At 36.3% G+C, this 26,141-nt stretch overlaps 1 protein-coding gene across 1 annotated transcript in view; it reads right to left on the bottom strand.

Moving 5' to 3' along the window:
- LOC129262439 (SCO-spondin-like) overlaps nucleotides 1-26,141 on the bottom strand; it is a 63,253-nt gene continuing 37,112 nt past the window's right edge. The window contains exons 26-33 of the mRNA XM_064099802.1: nucleotides 16,154-16,333; nucleotides 14,823-14,867; nucleotides 13,822-14,028; nucleotides 12,057-12,248; nucleotides 11,443-11,646; nucleotides 2,547-2,615; nucleotides 1,991-2,125; nucleotides 1-1,241 (exon numbers count right to left, since the gene is read on the bottom strand). Coding sequence (XP_063955872.1) covers nucleotides 1,096-1,241; nucleotides 1,991-2,125; nucleotides 2,547-2,615; nucleotides 11,443-11,646; nucleotides 12,057-12,248; nucleotides 13,822-14,028; nucleotides 14,823-14,867; nucleotides 16,154-16,333 — 1,178 coding nt within the window. The 3' untranslated portion in view covers nucleotides 1-1,095. The remainder of the gene's footprint in view (nucleotides 1,242-1,990; nucleotides 2,126-2,546; nucleotides 2,616-11,442; nucleotides 11,647-12,056; nucleotides 12,249-13,821; nucleotides 14,029-14,822; nucleotides 14,868-16,153; nucleotides 16,334-26,141) is intronic.

Genomic DNA, 26,141 nt, shown 5'->3' with positions numbered 1-26,141 from the left:
TTGTGTTGTGAGCTTTTAATCCGTTCCATTCTCTATTGGTATTCTTAAGTCAGAACACGTGTATCCAGAAAGGATTCATTTCTTAAAAGACACGATTCCTGACGCACAACTCCACATACATAGTATGAAATGGAATGGTTTAGAATAACACAACTTAATAAAAAAATACAAACAAACCCTGAATACTCCCCTAAGAAGATCATAAAAAGGGGCATGCTGTCATCAGTTCAGAACGAAATGAACAAATATCCACATTGTGTGAAGCTTTTACTGACTTTTTTTTTTACATAAAATTACTTTAGTTCCACCACCTTCATTCATTAATGGGCTTCATATGACATTGCATAAATAAGTTCCTACCACGCCATATACAACACAACACATCACATTGACCTCACATCCTTATTCCATTGCAGCATTCGTTTTCATTGGACAACTTCATCTTTTAAACGAAGTTTCAGGGAACTATCTTTACATTATCTTCAACTGACGTCTACAAAAAAGGATTTTCACATTCTTACATAAATGTACATAAAGGTATCTTAAATCTGCTATAGAATAAAACATGAGAAAACAGAAATAGACAATTATTAGTCACAGCTTTTGGTTAAAAGACTTGGGATATCAAGTATCTAGAAGAATCTTGGGCATAGGTCATCAAGCAGTAAACCAATCAACAGATTTGTTCTAAAAATGAATCAATTTGTTTGAAAATGTGTGTGACTTTGTGGCCAATAAAAATAGAAGCAGTGGTTAAAATACTATACAATTTGAAATATAAGGCACGCACATTCCATTGAAAAATGCCCTGCAACTGTACAAAAAAAACTAGACTCTCCTTTAATACAGAGAAAATGTTAAAAAAGCTTATAAATTACAATCAGATTTACATTTACAGTGAAAGTGTCCACTTATGTGAATTTTATTTAATTATTCATACATTATAATGCCAGTCGGGTTATTAATCACAGAAAAATTCTTTGGAAATATCTCATTGGAAGACCAATCAATGAGAATACATTCATGGATCTAGTCTAAGCCCTAGAATGGTGAGAAAGATAGTGAGTCCCCCAAGGCTGTACATTGGGACCTCTTTTAGGCACTGGGGCAGTTGTTAAAGGCCTCCTTGACGCGATTCTTGAAGTGACCAGTCATGGGGACTAACACATCGTTCCGGTCAAGCATAATGTCTCCTCTGTCCATTGCATCAACTTCGTTATCCATGAATATAATGAAGCGGCCTATAGAGGAGAAGAAGTGAGAATTGAGAACTCAAGATTGGTGTTGAGCAGAGCACGATTTTGATGTGAATTGACATCAAACAAAGTGCAATGGATCTATTTTTTATGAATACCCTCTCCCAAATAGATTAAAATTGATATTTTGATAAAAATAGACAAATAATGACTCGCCAGGGAAGGTTTAAGGTAAATAACTAAAATATCAATTTGGCCTTTAAAAGGAAATTTTTTTTTAAATAGCTTATCCGAAAGATTCAAATAATAATATTGGTTATAAATTGGTTAGTTTTGATAAGTTATACAGCATTTGCAAACTGTAGGGGGTAATTTCCAAATTGCAACAAGAATTAAGAGGCTATACTGGGGCTCTTTGCCGAAAATGAGGGTTACATTTAAAAGGCAACTAAAAATATAGAGTGCAAGTCCCTAATACATGCATTTCCTTTGGTTGAAATCAAGTTGCGATTAGTTTGTTGGAGTTGCGTTTGATCTCTTTCTGAAAGGTCAATTTATGGTGGATCTAGAGCTGGGCCATGTCTTACATAAAGTTATGACTGGTCCAATCAGTCTCACAATTCTTCATAGAAGAAGTGGACACAGGCTCCTTTGAAGCGGCGTCATTGTCAAGGCAAATGATGTCCGCATAGTACAAGTCACAGTAAGGGAAAAAAATGTGAACAAAACTTGTGATTGATTGGATCAATCACATCTCTTTGTAAGAAAAAACCCTGGTGTCATTCCTGTCTCACCTGTCATTTGGACATCACACTCATCTTGAGCTACAAATAATTTGATGGGTCGATTGACTGAAAACCTGTTTGGTGTTACCGTCAGATCATCCAAGACCTTCGTTCGTCTATCATCCCTAGCCTTGACGATGAATACTGTCAGAAAAGGATAGTTTTTGCATTGATTACAAACTACAAATATTAAGTTAAGAACTGGAAAAGAGTCGGTCAAGTGAAAGGCTGCTTGCAATCAGAAAAATAAACAAGGTATCCTTTAAATAAACCAATACATATAGGTGGAACTCTTCTCTATGGTGTATATCACATGCATGCCAACCTGTACTTCTTTGTGCTGGCGATTCTTCAGAATTTTCAGCCATTATTACTTGTTCAGCTAGTTTTATTTATTGCTCAATAAGCTGGCTGGACTGCAGTAATTTGTCTTCCCGTTCTACATCAGTTTCACACCGAAGTTGTAAATTTGGCACTCATTAGAATGACTTTGAATTCGATAGTTATTGAAAGTGGCATTTATAAATAGAATGAAAGGAATGGTGTTTTGAAAATGAATACATACTTTGTTTGAAATGACAAATGTTTTCCTCATATCCTCTAGGTGCAGCATCCAGAACTGTTGGACAAGGACCTGTGAGAATGAAACAGAGAGCATTATAATCATAAAGTATAATTGTCACTTAATTCCTGTAATTCTTTGTAAACAATTTTGTTTTTAACTTTCATAGTACCCTTAAGGATTTGAAGAGATTATACAACATCGGTGTTCCACAAGGGTTATTTGTATTCATTTATTTATATGTTTCTGCAAGTCATGACAATATACAGTGTGACCACAGAAATAAATATAATAAATTTTACATAAACAGATGTACGTGATCGTTTATGAAAGTGGTATGACAATATAAGCAGATGCTTGTTTATTATGCACTTTGTTATTTGCTTATATTTTTAGTTTTACTTGAAATATCGAAATAATTTTTTGCAACAATGAATAGCATACGATACTGTAAAAATTGGAAGTCGTGAAGATGAATAAAAGAAAAGATACAAGAGTTTCTTGGACACTACTTTTTCAGACTGCAGACTGCTTGAAAGTTTCACTGAGATTACACAGTATGCACATCTCATGCTTGAGTGAACCCCAAACTTCAAACCTTGTTTTCTCCTTATTTTTTAAGCTCTTGCTGAATTTCCTCTGCATTCAATCAAGTACTTGTAATGGTTATTCTTGGTCAATTTTAACATATTACATATCATTTTAAAGCTTAGGAAATGAATTTTCAAGCTCAATAAAAATATCAATATTCATTTTGGTCGACTTATTGTTGGTTTTGGGGTGGCAGGTCACATATGGTCTTGACATATTGCATTGCAACCAGACAGATGTATCAGTGTGTATACGCAGGTTGTCATGGTACATACATACCTACAAACCCCCACACAACATCTCCACCTCCGTGAAAACCAAAACCTACAAAGCAATTTCATACCTGAACTGACGCAGAGCCAATTGCCCTTGGCAACGACAACAAACTTAAGCGGAAAATGAAAGTAATAAAAACAGTGCACCCCACTCATCACTAAACACCACAGAAGTACAAAGGGTCACGGTCAAGGTGATGCTCAGGAAACCCTTAATGTAAAGCGCAGTATGTCTCTACATGTCTGTGCACAGCATGGTAAACGTCAATGCAGTGTGAAGGTCACCAGGATGCCCTCTCCTTTTCTAGGTCAAACGTCAAGACTGTTCAGGCCAGGTTTATTACCTTCACCATAATACTGCTATTGACCTTTCAGTGGCATGAAGGAAGGAGAGAGTTGGTACGAAAGAATGGACACGAGATTGAGGTCAACTGATGACCCCGAGGTTCCAGACCTAATTAATGGCCTCATGGGAATCTTTGGTAGTTGTGTTTGCATTCATTTACGTAATTTATTGGGGTCAGCAAGTCTATTTTGTATTAATCTTTTCATGAATGTATTGTCTATAGTTTAAGAATCTATTGAGTATTTCCTCTATTACCTGTCTAATTTATAGTGACCATCATTATCATACCTTGTTATCGGGGAGAAGGGGTTACATGGGAGCAGTACCAAGTACTACCAACATTTCAAAGCTAGATGGTTAAATCTCTTGACCCAAATGCAAGAGATCTGGGGCCAAATTATACCACACTACATGTTCGTCTACAACTACACCATACCAGAGAAAAATAAAAATATTTAAATGTTACTTAGTTTAATTCACATATGAATGAATATTGAAGGCAAATAACACCTGTTAAGTTGTTTCTATACCTGAAAACATATAAACTGGAATGATAGAAAGTGCTCTATAAAAAAAGATTCTTGAACTGAACATACATGAGAATTAGTGTTTCACAAAGCCTGGCATCATTGATTCAAGTAACCGAGCGAATAAGATGTAAGGATTTTAATAGCTTTTAAAATATAGTCTATGAAAATACTCTTAGAAAAAGGGGTTCCTACATGTAATAGGGTTCTATGCTTGTCCCGTATTTGGAACCTTTAAAGGTACCCAGAAACTTCCTAAATTACTTTGAACAGGCAATTTTGGAGTTAACCTTTTTAGGTTCTTTCTAAAACTATTTAACGTCCTTAAGCACATAAAGAACCTTTTGGGGATCCTTTTTTTTTGTTTGAAGGGGGTTCCAAATACGAGATTTTAAAAAATGGTTCCAATTTGCACCTTTTTTTCTAGAGTGTATAGTGAAAACACTAAACTTTCAATGTAGGTGACACACCTTGTGGGATCTACGGAAGACTGGCAGCAGCTTAGTAGGGTCAAGAGGAAGTCTATTGCCCAGGTCAGTTGTTTAGTCCTATTTAGCTCCGGACACAGCCCTCCCCCTCAGTCACAATCTCTTGCTTCCCCAAACAAGAGTTTCTATTCACCAACCCACTCTCTCTCTCTGTTATCTTTCTATCTCTCTTCAGAGATGTCACTTAGGGTGTGTTCAATGTCGATTTTCAAATTTAAACAGCAACATGAATCATGATTGGAAACTTATTTCCAAAACACCAAACACAAACATGATCAGCGGTGCACCGTTCAGTGTCGAAAATATAAAGCCATTAATATCTTGATTGTCTTTAAATTTCCCGCTTTCGTTAGCGCAGCTATAGTGCTCAGTTTGACCCATCACAAGAAAGGTCAGTTCTGGCACCTGTTTGTGTAGGCTTCCAGTGCGAGAGCAAAATTAAAGACGTTTCAAAACGCAATTGTGTTCAATGTCGCCAATTCTGAAGTCTGAAAATCGTCTAGCATTGCCCCATGGCTGTAAATATGTTGAATGAGTCTGTACTCAGATTTAAGTATAGAAAAAAGCATCCTTGCTCTCTCGCCTCTCTCTCTCTCACTTCTATCCTTTTCAGGGATATCACTTTGGTTTTATAGAGGAAGTCTGAAATATCTAGAATTGCCCCTTTCCTATATGAAAAAGGTGTTTTCTATGGCTGTAAATATGTTGAAAGAGTCTGAACTCAGACTTTAGTCTGAAAAGTGACATCCTTGCCCTTTCTCTCTCTCTCTCTTTATCTATTGCTATCTCCCTCTATCCCACCTACCTCATTGGGCTTACATTAAATAAATATGCAAATATCACATTCAACTTAAGGTGATAGGATAAAAAAAATGATTTGGTACCATTAAAAAATACAAGTCATGCTTAAAGGTTAACGCCATCTGAATAAAAAGTTTGTTTGAAAATGAAAAGAAAATTCAAACAGGAATTTCATCAAAAATTGGATGAAAAATAATAAGTTCAGTCACAAAACAATTATGTGCCCAAAACTATGATATGCAAATGAGAAAGTTGGTGTCACACATTCACAATTTCCTAAATTTGTTTGAATTAATAAATCAACCCTTCATTGTCTCACAAAATGATTAACTATGGAAATTCTACATTATCAGAGAGGAATTAAACTTTTAGATAATGGCAAAAATTCGGGTTCATATTTCAAATCATAAAATACAACAGAAATACATGTGGTGAGTGGATGACATCAACAGTTCTCTTACTTGCATACTGATTATGGTGTGCATATAACTGTTTGGGGAAATTATAACTGAAGAAATGAAATCTCATAACTTTCTCACTTTTTATTTTATTCTGATTAAAATTTCTATGCTTTTTTAGTTTAAACAAAAAAATCTAATCAACTTTTTGTTTGGGTGGACTACTCCTTGAAAGTAATGAGGATATTAATGAACAGTTTCACCATCCAGGGCTGTAGCTGATTATCTAATCACATTAAGGTCAGAGCTAAAATAGGCCAACCAGTAACAAGATACATTGTTTGATAAGTTATGTAACAAATACCTTACACCATATTTTATCATGACCACCATTCACTGAACATACAGTAGTTTCCTCACCTATTCTAAGATTATTCACTTTAATCTATGAAAAGGAAATGAAATAGAGCTTGTATGCACAGAGGAATTTACACAACAGCTGTAAACAAGTCACACTGGCAAATGTTGCCAGTCACAAAAATTATGTTCACCATTAATGATGACTGCCTACCAGCCGTATATAGCAAAGGAATAAAAAAAGACAGAAGAACAATTTCTTTTTGATTTAGAGCAGAAAAAAAAATAAAAACTTGCCCGTAGTCCCCATCAACTCCTTTGAAGAAATGCCTTCATAGGGACCATTAGAATAAGACATGTCTTAGGGGGTGTTGCAAGAAAATATTTGCGATCAATTGCAAATATTCTGTTGCAATTTTACAACTGATAGATCAACGTTAGATGTAGCAAATCAGATTCAACTTCTTGTTTCAAGGAGCGAATTAGCAATCAATCACTAATTTGCAATTAACTGCAAGAGATATGATTGATTTAGAGACCAAAAATAGACTTGCAATTGATCGCAAGTTTCTTGCAACATTCCATAAGACTTATTAATTTCATGATTTTTATGGCTACTTCAAGATAGATCATAATGGTCCAGAGAAAACAGATATTGTCATGGTTAAATTAGTAAATTAAAATGGCAATGTAGCTTGACCAAAGGGTTCAATGAAAAAAAAATTGAAATTATATCACACGTCATTCCATCTGCACCTCACTCATGAATAGTAAGCACATTCTGGTGATTGAATACACATGGTGTGTAGTCTTCAAGCGCAGACCATGATTGAAACTTTGATCATTGACAGTGGTCTTGACACGAGACAAGCACAATACCACCTTTGGTTTCAATGTGAGGGAACTTTTGTTCATCAGCCCCATCGAGGGACTCTCGGCCGCGTATCCAGGCCACCAAATTCGGGTGAAGGGTTTGCATAACTATGCAGTGTGCTTGGGATGCTATTAAGCAATTTTAACATGAGAAAAAAATAAAATGATTTAAATAATGTGAGCCAAATAGCACATTGACCTGTGTTTATAAAACTGAGAGTAATGTGGATAGCAGGCATATCCTGACATTCACCTTGACACATAAATATATGCATGACACTATATCTTTCTTTATTGTTAATTCCTCTCTACATCAAGGGTACTTTGTTCAAGATTCCCATTTTTCTTCCTCATGATAATAACCATGATGATGATGATGATGATGATAATCATCATCATTATCATCATCATTTTTATTATTATAATCACATTTCTTATGCGCATGTGTTCCCGGTGCCTAACAATGCAATATGTATTCAACATGATAAGCAGTAAAATAGAAAAATATGAAATTATAAATGAATAAAAAATATATAATTCTCGCTACCCCAAATAGGAACAAAAATCTCATAATGCGCGAGACGAGATAATTTTCACTCCGTCGGGTCGTCATCACCACTTCCGGTTTAGAGTCATGCTCGCGCGAGGTTCGCGATACTGAGTTTTCCACCACACTGAAATCGATGCCAATCAGCGTAATATATGTACAGAGTATAATACTTTTTATAACATTTGGTCAGTTTTGATTCCATTTGAATTATAAATAAAAATAAAAAATATATTTCACGTGAAAATGATTTTTATTCATGTTTTTATTTGGTTATAAAAAAAAATCAAACAAATAATGAATATCTTAAAATTTTGCATTTAGCAACCGGCCTGACATCACGATCGTATTCAACTAGACGCTAAATATATACAGCATTCATTTCGTTCAATTTTTCGTCGACCACAAAATGGATAAAAATAAGTTTCGGAACTTAAAAAAATCTTAACTGACAGATGAATACCGTGCAATGGAAAGCGTCGGGCAGAATTAGTGACTTTAGCAGAAAAGGCTGTAAAACTGTTAAAATGTATCGTGAAAGAGAGGGTTGTGATCACGAACTTTCCGAGCGAAAGCGACGTTGTGTTGTTGTGCATGAAGGCACTGTTGATCTGAATGGCAAAACAGTGCATTGGACTTCCGAACAGGAAGTTGTAATACCGAAAAAGCTATCCCATAATGTAATGCACGTTACAGGGATTTTCCCGGATCTCGGCGAAATCGCTATTTGGGGTAGCGAGAATTGGTTAAACCCAAGTGGTATTGCGCTATCTCAGATGCAGACCAACTCCTTGTTGACAGAGTGAATATGAACTGTCTCTCTTTGTAACTCTCTTCTCTATATAACTCTCTATGTGATATATATATATACAGTGCGTCCCAGAAAAAACGAAACCGAGATTTAGCGATGATTTATCATATCTTAATCACAAATACAATAGACAAATGACCTACCATTGTAAAGCTTAGAATCTCCTCTTTCATCTGAAATTACTTAGATTATTCCTCATTCACGCATGAGTGAGCAAAAACAATTTGAAGAAAGGATACCAAAAACTCATTTGGCGGGGGTATCTGAATTTTAAAAAGAAAATCACATGCCTAAAAATTTCAATATCTGCTCTTTAATTTGATACCTTAATCACAAAAATGGTCAAGAAGTAAAAAAGTTACGTTCCCTCGAAACAATGCTTGTATTTCCATAATTTCATTAAATAAACGTGTTTTCACCGGTTTCCCACAGAAGCTATCGCATGGATAACAAAAGACTTCATGCATGGCTGATCGTCAACAAAACGGAGTGTCGAGTGAGTTTGAATGCTAGCCTGTAAAACCTCTTAATTTTATGAAATTATTGAAATTCAAGCCTTATTTCAAATAACCAGAACTTTCTTATTTCTTGACCGTTTTCTGTAATTGAGGTATCAAATTAAAGAGCAGATATTGAACTTTTTAGAAATGTGGTTTTCTTTTTGAAACCCAGATACAGCCCGCCAAATGACTTTTTGGTATCCCTCTTCAAATTGTTTTTGCTCACTCATGCGTGAATGAGAAATAATCTAAGTAATTTCAGATGAAAGAGGAGATTCTAAGCTTTACAATGGTAGGTCATTTGTCTATTGTATTTGTGATTAAATTATGATAAATCATCGATAAATCCCGGTTTCGTTTTTTGTGGGACGCACTGTATAACCCTGTCACTTGACTTTCTATAAAGTACTGGGTTTATCTATCTAGTTCTTTGTGTATCAGACTATCCCCTTTTCAATGAGGGTGTACCTATCTACATCTACAATCTCTCTCAATCTCACCTTTTTATCTACTTCTTCCTCTTCCCGTTTCCTCGATTCTCTCTTTCCCTACATGTATTTCCCAACAAAAAATAAAAATTGTTCCCCACCCATACGATCTAACCAACTGAGAAATATGGATGGCGATCTTAAAAAAGGTAGCTAGGCAATAGATTCATGAAAAGAATAAATGATACAGAGGTATGTTGGTCTGATAATTTAACTCAAGGCCAACGAAAAATAAAATGGCTGAAAATCAGCTGAAACTGCAATTCAGACAAACCACAATTAGATTTCCTGACTCCATTTCCTTTAGGTTTTATCATTCAATCAGTTATAGCACAATTGCCCAAGATCATTTCATGGTGTGATATGGGAGTGATATTCACTAACTGTTACAAGCTACCATAAGCCTTATAGCTGATTGGCTGAGTTCAAGTTTGTCAGTAGTAATCACTGAAAAGAAGCTTCAAGAAACCCTCCCATCATCAAATAATTCAATATAATAATAATATAGGATTTGTATAGCGCATGCTTCCACCTTGTTAAGTGCTCAAGGCGCTCCTACGTCTATTACCCTGGCTAAGCTAGAGTCTACCGATTCCGGCGCTCATAGCTTTTTTTCAGGGGTGTGAGTGGTCACAAATAAAAAGATCTGAAAAAAGCTGAAGAGTGTTGAAAAAGTCTGAAATAGAAAGAGCTCCCATACTTTTTGTACATAGGAAGGCCAAAAATAAGCTGAAATTAAGCTGAAAAAAAATCAGAACTCTCACACCACTGCTTTTTAAGGAATTACTTCCTGCCGGTACCCATTCACCTCAGTGGGGTGAGTGCAGCACAATGTGGGTGAATTTTTTGCTAAAGGAAAAGACGCCATGGCAGGGAATCGAACCCATGTCCTTCTGATTGAAAGACGAGAGTCTTAACCACTAGACCACGATGCCCCCAACCCATCATGACATTGATTGGCATGCTTTACAAACTACTTGGCAGTAAATAATAACAATAAATAGCACTTTAAGGGGTACTCCGCGCTGAAAATAATCATACCTTAAATAAATTGAGTAAGATTCACTGGGCAAAAACTCTGAAAAATTCATCAAAAATCAAATAATGAATTACGAAGTTAGAAAATTTTGAAGTTTAGCAACATATTTTGAAAAAAGTCAGAGACACCATTCTCATTACAATCCTCAAAACTAATTTTAGTGGAAACCGGTTCAGGAACCCAGTTTGGAAGATCACTTTGCTAGCATTCCCAATTGATCACCCGAAAGTGGTTTACATTCATCTCTCAACATTAAAGGGGAATGAAACCTCTGGAACAAGTTGGCTTTTGTGAAAACAGAAAAATCAAAGAATAAGATCAAAGCAAGTTTTAAGAAGATCTGACAAATAATGAGAAATGTTATGAGCATTTGAATAATGCGATCACTAAAGCTATGGAGATTCTCCCATTGGCAATGCGACAAATATCTGTGATGTCACATGTGAACAACTTTCCCATGGATGGACTATAAAATACCCCCCAAAATGTCTATTTTTGCTCTTTCTTAGGGTGATACAAACCCTTTATCAATAACATATTCTTTGAACATCTGTATTACATGCCCTCCTATAGAAAGAATACATGATCTACTGATAGATGTGATAAAAGAGGTAGATTAAGTGAAATATATAGAAAGTAATGGAAAAGTTCTTCACATGTGACATCACATGTCTTTGTTGCATTGCAAACAGGAGGATCTACATTACAATAATGATCTAAGCTTCAAATGCTCATAACTTTCTTATCATTCATTCAATTTATCTCAACTTTTGTTTATCAATTTCCTTGTTTTTTCTGTTTTCACACAAGCTATTATGTTACAAAGGTTTCATTTTCCTTTAAATCAGAACCACTTACTCTCAATGGCTGCAGGTACGACGGGAATGACGCAATCTTCCCTTGCAACACACATCTGCGTCTCTTGATCAACCAGAAGAGTTCCTTCTGGACAGAAGCAACCTGGACTGCACATAGTGATGCATACTTCATCCTCTGGTTTCCCACAGTAGTCGGGACAAGGGGAGCCGCATTCGTTGTAAACCATACCATTGTCACATTGTGCTGGGTACAAAAAAGAAAATCAAGGCTTCAAGTGTTAACATTCCGCATTTACATGTCATATCGCAAATCCTCAGACAATGAAAAAGGGAACATGTGAATTTCTGCAGGTTTGATAATTCTATTTCACAGAATTGTGGGAAAGGGGTTGAGTTGTGCTGCAAATGACAAGGGTTACTTAAGGGATAAGATTAGAGCAAAAAAACATTTCAGCATAGGGAAATTGGGAGAGCCTCTATGAAAAGTCCCATAGCTTCTTAGTGGAATTCCTGCTTAAAAAAAACATGGCGCAGACTTTTGACAAGGTTCCTCAATGGCCATGCAATCACAAAGTTGATTGTCTTCAGTTCTTTCCCCCAGAATTCATGGCAAAAAAAACCCCCAAACAAACTCAAAGCACAGTGATTGATTACCTGGGCAATCTTCTGCAGCAACGCAGACATCGCCACCCTCGCTCTCAAGGATGAGGTTATCTGGACACCCACAGCCAGGCTCACACATCATGATACACATGGCACGCTCTGGAGACTGGCCGCAGAATTCCGGACACGCCGAGGCGCATTCCTTGTACACAAGATCCCCTGTACATTCTAGGGCGGGTGGTTCTGAAAGAAGATATAAATAAAGGGGAGTGTGTCGTGAAGCACCTCATCGTTTGATTTTCACTGACAAATTCAATCAAATCATATCTGACGCAGAATTTTTAAGTAGCAAGGGTGCCCACCAGTGCCGCGGTGGATCAACGGAGATGATGTTACAATGCCGCCTGTCCCTGTGGGGTAGCAAGTTTGGAGGCTTCGCTGAACTGGATAAGCAGGTGCGAGATCCTCTAACAGTTAAAATGTTAATATTTGATCCTTTTGCAGTATATCACATGAAATAATCCATTTGAACAATCCAAAGAAGTGACTAAAATTCTAATCCACAATGCATGAAAAGTTACTAAAAAGAACTGATCGGCGCTGCTATTTGTAATCAATCCTCAGATTTCTTCGTTGCATTAGAAACATGGAAAGATAACTTCCTGTTTCCGTGCATGTGCATGCGTGGATATGGATTCATGCAAGAATTTTTCTTAGGCATAATGTACGCAATCTACGTCAAGAACATTCGCCGCTTTCCAGCCACGGCAGAGGCAATCCTTACATGCGCAGTAATGTAAACAAAGTGACACAATGGTGCATGCAATGGCAGTATTTGCCACCCACGGATGAGTTCGCCACTGCGCAATGTATTATCTGTGTATTAAAATTTTGTACATAGCTATTGGCGCTGAAAAGCGTAGTAACAGACGTCAAAAGCGTACTGGCGTAATTTGGTGTGAAAAGCCTAATAATTAGGCTTTTTTCCTAATGGTTGGCAGCTCTGCAGTTGTCAGGGAAAACTCTCTGTTTGTATCATGATATGCGCCTTGCAATAATAGCCCAAAATCTTATGCTGTGACTGAAATATCATTCTTTTGTTTCTCCATAATATGATTTGTAAATAATGTCATTCTACGCATAGAATCTTAATCAAGGTGTTTTTTATTCAACACACAATTTGGGCCACCAATGTGGAGTTAGAACCGTGAAACTTGTATTTCTAAAAAAAATACAACTGATTAGCATTCAAATGATACATGTACCTGAATTAGGCTTTGACATAGAATATCAATCATAATTATAAAGTCTTTAAATGATTGATTGTTTGCATTAATGAAGTCTTATGCCTGCTTACTAATCCCAAAAGATCAAGATTATTGGATAATTTCATACCATTGACAACTTCGGGAATAACGGTTAAAACTAGAAATTTGACGTGTCCAAAGGACATAGATGCCCCCGCTTAACGTGATCAGAAATTCGTTCAATAGAATTGAACTTAATATCGTGCAGAAACCAATATGCATATATATATAATGAACAAATTTAGACCTTTGACCTAAAGACTCACCCTTTCTATAATAATCTCTGACAGAAGATATGACCTGACTGTATTTTGGAGTCATCTACCCAGACACCAAACATATTTTTTACTCATACATACAAACACTTTAGTGGTAATTTTATTGGATTCTGTTCGAACTCATTTTGAGCTCGTTACAAAAACTGGTATTCATCTTTAATGCCCCCTCCAGACTGTAGGGGCATAAAAATAGCAAGTGTCAACAGTTTGAAAAATATGTGTTCAAGATACCTGGGCATTCAGGAGTTCCTCTCATCTTGGTTCCCTCTTGTTCGAGTCCTGTCTCCATATCAGCACACCAACAAAAACCAATGCTTCCATGACATTGTACAGGCTGATACTTGCCTTCGGAAGTACAGGAGGGGGTATAGACTCCTACCATGTTCCTACTGGTCATTTCATCGGCTGCTGCAAGCACTTCATGGCAGGGATTGGCAACTGAAGAAGAAAACATTAAAACAATTCATTTACCTTGAGAGAAAGAATGAATGATTAATGAATGGATGAATGAATGAAAGGATGGATGAATGAATGGAAGGATGGATGGATAAATGGATGGATGGATAAATGGATGGATGAATGGATGGATGGATAAATGGATGGATGAATCGATGGATTGATGGATGAATGGATAGATTGATGAATAGATAGATAGATGGATGAATGGATGGATTGATGAATGGATGGATGAATAGATAGATAGATGGATGGATGGATGGATTGATGAATGAAAGGATGAATTGATGGATCGATGGATGGATGCTTTGGATGGATGAATAAATGATGATGAATGAATAAATGGATGGATGGATTGATGAATGAATAAATGGATGGATGGATTGATGAATGAATTAATAAATGAATGAATGGATGGATAGATGAATGAATAAGAAAACATTAAAACAATGCATTATATTCCTTGACAGAATAATCTAACAAGTTTGTAACAAAATTGATAAAATTACATGCATATCACATACATGTATGTTACATGAGGTGAACGATTTTATCATATGATTAGCTACTTTGAAACAAAAATTGAGAATTGAAAATTATATTTTGATTTTAAACTATGTAAATTCACATAAAATAAATCATATTCCATACTCAATAGATGAGGTTTTTATTTTCTACTGTTTAGTGATATACACGACTGTATGCTTAAATCATTTCCCAATATCATAATTTGGTTCTTGGATGCAGTTTATAAACTAATGTCCATAAAAACTTACCAACGCATTCAAGATTCTCGTTGTGTTTATATCCCTCATCACATGCTGTGGGGAGAAAAAGCACAAGACAAGCGTTACATGTACATGTGGTAAAATATTATCTCTATAGTGTTGCATCAGAAATGCATACCCTGCTATTAAAAGCATATTTAATATTGATTTGACTTTTAAAAAAAATCTGAGCTACGAGGTCCCACTTGTCACATGTGTCTGTGATATGTTACAAAAATGAAGACCAGAAAAAACGCATCCGAAAATCATTATTTAGTGCTTCAAAAAAGTGAAACATAATGTGACTGAAAACACCATCTTAATTTCATCACATACCCTTATGTGTTCTATCATTATCGGCAGAATAGAAATTACACAAAATCTTTTATTATAACTTATCAAAAGCATATCTTTTGATTTTTTTTTTCATTTCAGTGTTTTTAGGTTGATAGAAAGGCATCCATGTACATGTACATATTTCATCTCCCCTTTGGTTTTTTTTAAATTTTATGTCTATAACGTTAACTTATGCCTTTAATCACTTGCCAGTACAATATGAAAGTGTACTGGACAAGCAAAATAAAGAAAGAAATACTTTTAAAAAACAATCAAATTTCATTTGTATTGCTAATTCAAGGACTTTGGTCATTTATTGATTATTTCCTTTGAATATTTGAATTATTCATTTTAAGTATTGAAGACAAAAATAATGGGAAATATGGGCACAATAAGTCAATATGATTATTTCCTTTACATTAGGTCATTTAGTTATTGTGTACTTTGAGAAAACTGTACCGAAAAAAATGTCACAATATGTTTGAGTTCCCTCGTCTCTTTGTAACTCATGTTTTTAGTATACAATGAAACTTGTCTATAGTGGCCATCCTAAAGAAACACACAAATATGGCCTTTATAGACATGAAGATGCTATAGACAGGTTCTTACACACACAATATATGGGAATGGGTTTTAGTGGTCACAATAGGCAGGTGGCTGCTATAGACAGGTTCTTATACACACAATCTGCCTCCATGGGAATAATAATAATAATAATAATAATAGATGCAATTTATAAGGCGCCAAATCCATTAAAAATATAATGCTCAAGGCGCACAGGTGAAAAAGTGAAAAGAGTGAGAAAAAAAATAGCATATCACTACAACTACAATTACATGTAGTTGTAGTGATCACTATCGGCAGGTGGCTGCTATGGACAGGTGGCCACTAACACATGTACAGGTTTGACTGTACGTGTATATTATCATGGGGGTCTCTGCACCTGAATTTTTGGGCCAAAACACAAGATAGGGTGAGTTTGCTCTGAAATGGGACAGACTTACGTTTTGGGCAGGAATCCTGGGCTAAACATCGCGAGGTACCGGCAACGCGATACAACCCATCAGGGCATGCGCAGTCAAGCACACACTGGAATGTGCAGAATTGAGCCGGCTCCTCATTGCATATATCCGGACAAGCTGAACCACATGTGTTATACACAAGGTCACCTTCACAAGTAGGGGCTGGCCAGAGATGAAAAAAATCATACAAGTCAAAATCACTTACGGATCTGCGCATGTTTTATGCGCATTGGCGTCACAATGGATGAACAGGTGATTAATCAGCAATACATGTAGGTATCAGCAGATTTTTCACATGATCTGCATTCAAACTGCAGATCCAATGTGTTATTTCATAAAGCTGATCATCAGAAAATTAGCTTTGGACCAATGTGTTTTTAATACCACTACAATTTCTGAATACTCTACTCTGAAGTGCTGCTAAGTATGACAAATATGAATTTGAGGTCGAATAAATATTGTTTTGCATATATTTGAAATATTAAGGTGCTAAAGTAACTCTACGCAAAACTTGACATGGATTTCTTTTTAAATGTGGAATGCACTTATAGCTACATGCAAGTATAGTGGCATAATACAATAATTTTAAGAGAAAATCTGAATCACTGTCATGGGCCGATATACAGTATATGTAATTGAGAACTTCAAGGCTTTACATCAACAATTGTTGCGCAACAAGCTGTCAGATCAGGGTCCCGCAACACGAAGGTTAGCGATTAATCTTATGCCTGGTTTTCACGATTAATTGTACATTGCAGTCAATGCAATCAGTCATAAAAATACGTTCTTCCATGATTGCTAAGCTTTGTGTTACGGGCCCCTCGGGTCTGTTGCGGGAAGAGTTGCAATCAAATGAAACTCTAAAAAAATCAAACGCAACTTGATTTCAACCAATCCAAAGCGCGCTTTCGGGACTTTCGCTTGATTTTTCTTTACTTGTGTTTAAACGCATCTCTTTCTGCAACTGGCCCCCGACAACTTCCTTGATTTTGATTGTCACATTGTGCTGTGTACGACAAGAAAATCAAGGCTTCAAGTGTTAACGGTCCGCATTTACATGTCATATCGCAAATCCTCAGACAATGAAAAAAGGAACATGTGAATTTCCGCAGGTTTGATAATCTATTCCACACAATGGCAGGAAAGGGGTTGAGTTGTGCTGCAAATGACAAGGGTTACTTAAGGGATAAGATTAGAGCAAAGAAACATTTCAGCATAGGGAAATTGGGAGAGCCTCTATGAAAAGTCCCATAGCTTCTTAGTGGAGTTCCTGCTAAAAAAACATGGTGCAGACTTTTGACAAGGTTCCTCAATGGCCAATCACATAGTTGATTGTCTTCAGTTCTTTCCCCCACAATTCATGGCAAAAAACCCCAACCAAACTCAAAGCACAGTGATTGATTACCTGGGCAATCTTCTGCAGCAACACAGACATCGCCGCCCTCGCTCTCAAGGATCAGGTTAGCTGGACACCCACAGCCAGGCTCACACATCATGATACACATGGCACGCTCTGGAGACTGGCCGCAGAATTCCGGACACGCCGAGGCGCATTCCTTGTACACAAGATCCCCTGTACATTCTAGGGCGGGTGGTTCTGAAAGAAGATATAAATAAAGGGGAGTGTGTCGTGAAGAACCTCATTGTTTGATTTTCACCGACAAATTTGCTCTGAGCCAATGAGATACAAGGATTTCAGTAGCTTATAACAGTGAACGCAAATCTCCTAAATGCACATTTTATTGTTTTAAAATCAACTTGTAATTGAAGGCCACTCTTTCTGCACTAAATTTCCTGTTTGATTTTTTATTCTTTCATTCTTGTATTAACTAATTACCTAATTTATTAATTAATTATTAATCTGTTTTGTCTATATATCAATTTATTTGTTTGATAATTCATTTATGATTTTGATTTTTAAATTAACTTGTTTATTTATTTACATGTATTCATGTATTTACTTATTCAATTGAATAGTCATCTCCACAGCAATGGCACACAATACATTTCATGCATGTACAATCATATCAATATTACAAGCAATAAATCAAGTACTTATATAAATGCATACAGATATAAATAACTAAAATAAAAACAAATATATAAATAAACAAACATAATGAATAAATAATAATATATGCAATTTGTAAGGCGCCATATCTATTTCGTAAGAGATGCTCAAGGCGCACAAGTGAAGGGGGGTAAACAAAATTACAAGTAACAGAGAATCATTGATAAAATGAGTTAAAGAGGTACGTTTAATAAATAGAAAGTATGTGTTCAAGATACCTGGGCATTCTGGAGTTCCTCTCATCTTGGTTCCCTCTTGTTCAAGTCCTGTCTCCATATCAGCACACCAACAAAAACCAATGCTTCCGTGACATTGTACAGGCTGATACTTGCCTTCGGAAGTACAGGAGGGGGTATAGACTCCTACCATGTTCCTACTGGTCTTTTCATCGGCTGCTGCAAGCACTTCATGGCAGGGATTGGCAACTGAAGAAGAAAAAAATAAAACAATGCATTACATTGATTGAAAGAATGAATGAATGCATGGAGGGATGGATGGATGAATGAATGGATGTACCATGGATGGAAGAATGAATGGATGGATAGAGGGACGGATGAATGAATGGATGGATAAATGAATGAGTAGATGGATGAACGAATTAATGAATGGATGGATAGATGAATGGATGGATGGATAAATGAATAAATAAGAAAATATTTAAAAAATGCATTATAATCATTGACAGAATAATCTAACAAGTTTGTAACAAATTTGATAAAATTACATGCATATCACATGTATGTTACATGAGGTGACTGATTCTAACCTATGGTTAGGTAATTTGAAAATAAAGTTGAGCATTGAAAATTATATTTTGAGTTTAAAGGATGTGTGATTACATAAAAGAAATCATATAACATATTCAATAGATAAGGTTTTTATTTATTTACTTTTAAGTGATATATATGACTGTATGCTTAAATCATTTCCCAATATCACTGCTTTGGTTCTCAGATGCAGTTTATAAACTAATGTCCATAAGAACTTACCAACGCATTCAAGATTCTCGTTGTGTTTATATCCCTCATCACATGCTGTGGGGAGAAAATGCACAAGACGACAAGTGTTACATGTGGTAAAATACTATCTCTATAGTGTTTTCGCGATGCATCAGAAATGCATACCCTGCTCTTAAAAGCATATTTAAAATTGATTTGACTTTTTTAACAAATCTGAGCTACGAGGTCCCACTTGTCACCTGTGTCTGTGATATGTTACAAAATGAAGACCAGAAAACAATTGTGTCCGAAAATCATTATTATTATGCTTTCAAAAAAGTGAAATATAAATTGACCGGAAACACCATCTTAATTTCATCACATACGCTTATGTGTTCTATTATCATCCGCACAATAGAAATTACACAAAATCTTCGATTATAACGTATCAAAAGCATTTCTTTTGATTTTTTGTTGGTTTCAGAATTTTTAGGTTGATAGAAAGGCATCCATGTACATATTTCATCTCCCCTTTGGTTTTTTTTTAAATTACATGTACATGTCTATAACGTTAACTTACATGTATGCCTTCAATCATTTGCCTGTATAATATGAAAGTGCACCGGACAAGCAAAATAAAGAAAGAAGTGCTTTTAAAAACAATCAAATTTCATTTGTATTGCTAATTCAAGGACTTTGGTCGTTTATTGGTTATTTCCTATGAATATTTGAATTAGTCATTTTAAGTATTGAAGAAAAAATAATGCAAAAAATGGGCACAATAAGTCAATATGATTATTTCCTTTGCATTAAGTCATTTAGTGATTGTGTATACTTTGAGAAAACTGTACCAAAAAAAAATGTCACAATATGTTTTAATTCCCTCGTCTCTTTGTTACTCATGTTTTTAGTAGACAATGAAACTTGTCTATCGTGGCCATCCTAAAGAAACACAAAAATATGGCCTTTATAGACATGAAGATGCTATAGACAGGTTCTTATACACACAATATATGGGAATGGGTTTACTAGCTATAGGCAGGTGGCTGCTATAGACAGGTTCTTATACACACAATCTGCCTCCATGGGAAGCAGTTTTAGTGGTCACAATAGGCAGGTGGCTGTTATAGACAGGTTCTTATACACACAATCTACCTCCATGGGAAGCAGTTTTAGTGGTCACTATAGACAGGTGACTGATATGGACAGGTGGCCACTAACACAGGTTTGACTGTACATGTGTATTATCATGGGGGTCTCTGCACCTGAATTTTTGGGCCAAAACACAAGATAGGGTGACTTTGCTCTGAAACGGGACAGACTTACGTCTTGGGCAGGAATCCTGGGCTAAACATCGCGAGGTACCGGCAACGCGATACAACCCATCAGGGCATGTGCAGTCAAGCACACACTGGAATGTGCAGAATTGAGCCGGCTCCTCATTGCATATATCCGGACAAGCCGAACCACATGTGTTATACAACAGGTCACCTTCACAAGTAGGGGCTGGCCAGAGAAGAAACAAAAATCATACAATTCAAAATCACTTCCGGATGTTCCACAGTTATGTTCGTGCGCATAATGATCTGCGCGTGTTTTATACGCATTGGCGTCACAATGGATGAACAGGTGATTAATCAGCTATATAGGTATCAGCAGATTTTTCACATGATCTGCATTCGAATTGCAGATCCGATGTGTTATTTCATAAGCTTAATAGCTGAAAATAATCTACAATATCTGAATACTTTACTCTGAAGTGCTGCTAAGTATGACAAATATGAATTTGAGGTCGAATAAATATTGTTTTGCATATATTTGAAATATTAAGGTGCTAAAGTAACTCTACGCAAAACTTGACATGGATTTCATTTTCACTGTGGAGTACTCTTATAGCTACATGCAAGTATAGTGGCATAAAACAATAATCTCAAGAGAAAATCTGAATCACTGTCATGGGCTGATATACAGTATATGTAATTGAGAACTTCAAGGCTTTATATTGTTGTGTTGTGATCGTTCATATCTTAGTTGGGAGCATCAATGACCACACAGGAACGTTCGATGTACAATTCAATCAAGAAACTTTATTAAATGTCAACTTCCAGCAGTATCACATGTAGAGTTGAAAAGCATATCACAATTAACGTACGTCGATGTAGATCTTAACTCTGTGATGATCTTGACTTATCTAACCTCCACCCTTGGGTGTACACTCAATATATATTCAAGCTTCTACATAAATTATAATCCAAGTGTTTGGGTATAGGACAAAAGGGGGGTTTGATTATTGGGAAGGGGAAGGCAGTTCTTTGTTCTATGATTAGGGGCTGTTTGAACTATTAACAATAAGGGTTTTTATTGGCGTGGATTAAATAAATGAAAAGGGTTCTGAGAAGGGGGTATGGACATAAAAAGGGATGGTTCTGAGAAGGGGTATTTTACATTATGATGTCTAGGCTATATGTATGTATTGATTTATACAATCACTACATTACATCCCCTTTCTTTGGAAAATTGAGGCTCCCCTCCATGTGGAAAAAAATCAAAGAAAGCAAAATCAGAGGAATAAATACCCTGGGGTTAATGAACTATATACATTATAAAGTCAATATAGAGAAATAGAAAAGAAAATATATACATTATAAAGTAAATACAAAAAATATATAAAAGAAAACGATATGTGAAACATTTGATCATTGTTCCGTGTCCTCTTTCGCTCATTCTCTCTCCCAAACAAATACTTCAAACCTATATACATATATACAGTAAATTCATATTAAATGATTAGCAGAAACCATTCCATAATCGTGGTAATGATAAAATTTGACGTAATGCTAACCCTAGTCAAAATTAAAAACATAAATTGCAATTTTTGTTCAGAAACCAGTGCACATTATGTACTTAAACTAAACAAAATAATCATAACTTGTGCAGACTTATGCACTTAAAAAACAAAGTAAAAATGAAGAGAATTGTAAAAACTAGAATAACAATTCAAGTATCAATAACAATAATGTATTATATGTTTCAAATATTCTTATTACTAGCCAAGGCAATTCAGCAATGGATAACAACTCTTTTCATAATATAAGTTAAACAAATCTGGTATCAGTTAAGGTTAAAGGTATAAATACCACTGAACTGTATATGTAATAGTTTATTAACAATATATAAGCTAAGTTTGTCAGTGTGTCTATCTTTTTACTGCTATCGACCATTAATGGATAAATTCTCATCATACTCTGATGATAAACGAAATCAAAGATACAAATGTGATATTCCAACATGATTATATATAAGAAAAACAGGTGCGCTCTAGGTATTGAAAGTGTGTCTATGCTTAAATCCGGGGCTTAAATAGGCCTAATTATACTGCATATGAAGCATTAACATAGAAACTCGAGTCACTAACAACCTAACCTGTCATGAATTTCCTTTTATAATCATATTAAATGAAAAAAAAGTTTAACAAGTAAATTCAAACCTGTTCAGTACCACTTAACAAGAGTATATTCAAACTTGTTATGTCATCATATTGATGAACTTTGATATATAACTTTATGTTCATGAACAAATGCATTTTAACATGTGTTCAATTCGACACAACAATAAAACGTACCTTCATCAAGATTTTGACTACTAATTGCTTGCAGATATATACGGGTCTTATTCAAACCATTATGAGTTATAACATTATCTAGGAAGTAAACTCTTCCAGGAATAACAAAGGTACAATATATCTATAAAATTACAAGAGGGTATACACTATTGTAAAGAGATTAAAGCTTACACATACAGAGACTTGTAAAATCTTGCTGGGGACCCTGTTATTGGTATTTGTCTATTAGTCAATATGTCATTAATTAAATCGTCCGTGCCTCTATACAAATCGACATTCCACCAAAATCTTACTTGTTTGGTGGTGTTATTAGAGCTTTGGTCAAATGAGGTCAGGAATTGTAAATGTCCATTCTTAAAACGTCCTCTATGAAGAGTCATGTTCTTATCAATGGGGGCATTCATAAGCATTTCAAACTGTCTTTCCAGGTCGGTCTTTGTCAAGGGTCTGGGGGCAGCTATCCCATTGTTGTCCGCTATTGCATGCAAGTAATCTGAATCATTGATTGGGCCTGATAGCTGGGTACACATAACTTGCTCAGCATTGAACTCTGGAAGTTTCTCATCATTCTCATTGATGAAGTTTACTGATGGTTTTTCAGTGTTTTGTTTCCCTTGTTCTTGAGCAGTTGTTTTCTTCCCTAAAGCTTCCTTCAACTTTTGTATGTGTGTAATATGTTTCCTCTCATCAGATGCTTTCATGAAGCAAGGTTTTAATCTATTGAAATTAAACACATCTCGCAAGACTTCTCCCTTTAATGTAGCCAAAAGGTAATGTGTTCGATCTAACACATCATGAACAACTAATGGCCCAACCCATTCAGCTGCAATCTTTTTAGAGTTTGCAGTCAAAGAAGATGAGGTAGGCTTATACAAATAGACTAATTGTCCTCTGGAGTAAATGGGTGATTTCCCCAGTTTGTTTCCAATTTCTGCATTTTGTTTATCTTGCTGCTTTCTCTGTAAAGAGAGCATTGTCTTCGAGATATGGTCAAATTTCTTTTTCAAATGGTCAATATATTCGCTGTATGACCGTGATAGACCAGACATAGGATTGAAAGACAAAGCAGTTAAATTTGGGGGCTCCCTACCAAAAACAAGCTGATATGGACTGTGGTCACCGAGGTGTGGGGAAGAAAATGAATTGTAGGCATACGATGTAGTAGAAATGTATCGAACCCAATCGGTGCCAAACTGATTCAGGTTGACCTTGAGGAAATTCGAAAGGGTGCGAATGTGCCGTTCTACGTGCAGACTCCCATGATTCTCTACACTAATTACCTTCTGGTCAATGTTCAAAGCTGAACATAAGGTCGTCAGTAGTTTGCTAGTCAGTGAGGATGCTGCGTCAGTCACTAGACATGATGGTGGTCCAAAAATGCAAACCACTTTCTGGATCAATGCCTCACATATCGTCTCTGCATCAAGAGATTTCAGAGGCGCACAAATAACAAAGCGAGATATTTCATCGCATATCACCATCAGATGTCTAAATCCAGTCCCAGAAGTCGGCATAGTCTTAAAGTCGAGACTAATGCGGTCAAATGGTCTGTAAGAGTCCGGTACCCTAGTATGAAATGGTCTAGTCTTGTCAGGCTTGCCACGGAATTGTTGGCAACGCAGGCATGCTTTAACGTAGTTGTTAATTCGTTCAAACATATTTGGCATAAAGAAGTTGCGTCTTATTGTCAAATATGTACGTTGGGTCCCTTGGTGATTACTGAGTAGGTTGTCATGGTATTGAGATATAATAGTGTCAGTCAAAGTTTCAGGTATAGCAAGTTGCAGTCTGAAGTCATCATCCTTAATAAAGAATAACCTAAAAAGAACACCATCACAAAGGATATATTCTTCTGCCTTCAACTTAATAGCCTTTGCTGCCTTCTTGTCACTGGGCAGAATATCATGGGCTAAGAAATCATACACAGGCTTGAAGAATGGTGATGACTGCTGTTCTGTTTTAAGCTCTCTTAAGTCAATGGGAAGGTTGTAATCTCTAATTATCTTTCGTTTGATGATATCAGTAATCCTATCTAGCTCCTGTTGTTTAGGGATATGTCCAGCTATTATGTTTTCTACCTTTCTGGTTAGTGGCTTAGGTGGGGTGTAAAGATTAGGAGGTACATCTCTATAGTGGTCGTTATTGTTTGTCTTAGTCTCATTGTGCCTGTCAACTAGTCTAGGCTCATGTGTAGTGTTGGAAAAGGGGGGTAAATGCCTAGAATGTGAACTTGTACTGTCTAGGCCGTCAAATATTGGCTCCTGTCTGGTGGATGTGGCAGGTGCTGGCCTGTGATTGGTTAGTCGTTGGGGTTGGTTGGTAGGTCTGGTAGGAGGCATTGGGTTATCTGGTGTTGTGGGCGGACCCACGCGTGTGTCTGTGTTAATGGGACTCTGAGCTTTGTTAGGGAAAATCTCGGGAATATCTATTCCCATTTTCTTAGCATAAGCTCGTGTTACCCTCCTATCACAGGACTGAACTGGGTGGAGAGTGTCCACTTGAACTAAATCACTCTCATCAAACAGGCAGTAGGAAATAGGGACAACCCTGTCAATCTCATCGTGGTCCCCAGATGGGGCCCGAGAAAGAAAATCTGCCAAAACAATGTCAGTGCCCTTTCTGTATCCTATTTGAAATGAGTATTCTGACAATTTCAAAATCAACTTCTGCAACCGTGTTGTGCATGGTGCTTCTTTTGATTTCAAAATCTGAACAATTGAGCTGTGATCGACAAAAGCATTAAATTCACATCCCTTAAGCAAATGCTTAAAGGCAGAAATATTGATCAACAAACCAAATAGTTCTAGCTCTGTCACACTATACCTTTCACATGCGCTTGGTAGTACTTTTGAGTAATAACCAATGATTCGTTCCTTACCATTGATAAGTTGAGTTAAGTATGAGCCAGTAGCAGTCCGAGAAGTGTCACTGTATAAAGAGAATTGTCCTGTACTTTGGGGCATGTGTAAGATAGGGGGATTGGTCATGAGCTCTTTTACTTTATTGAAGGCAGTCTCGTGTTGGTCGGTCCAAAGAAACTTGTTTTTCTTCCTTGTCAGTTGATGTAGTGGTTTGAGAATAGATTGTATATTGGGGAAAAATCCTGCAACATAGTTAACTGCTCCCACTAGTCTCCTAACTTGTCTTGGAGTCTTTGGTCTGGGCATGGTATGAATGGCAGCGCACCTATCACGTAGTGGCTGAAAACATGCCTCTCCTGCCTCATTAATGGTAATTCTATGTCCCATATAATCAACATCAGTGCGGAAAAGTTTGCACTTCTTTGGGCTAACTTTTAGTCCATTGTCAGAGAGGGCCTTCAATACATCTACTAAATGT

Source organism: Lytechinus pictus, chromosome 5, assembly GCF_037042905.1.
Source record: "Lytechinus pictus isolate F3 Inbred chromosome 5, Lp3.0, whole genome shotgun sequence".
Lineage (NCBI taxonomy): Eukaryota > Metazoa > Echinodermata > Echinoidea > Temnopleuroida > Toxopneustidae > Lytechinus > Lytechinus pictus.
This window is presented reverse-complemented; position numbering and strand designations above follow the sequence as displayed.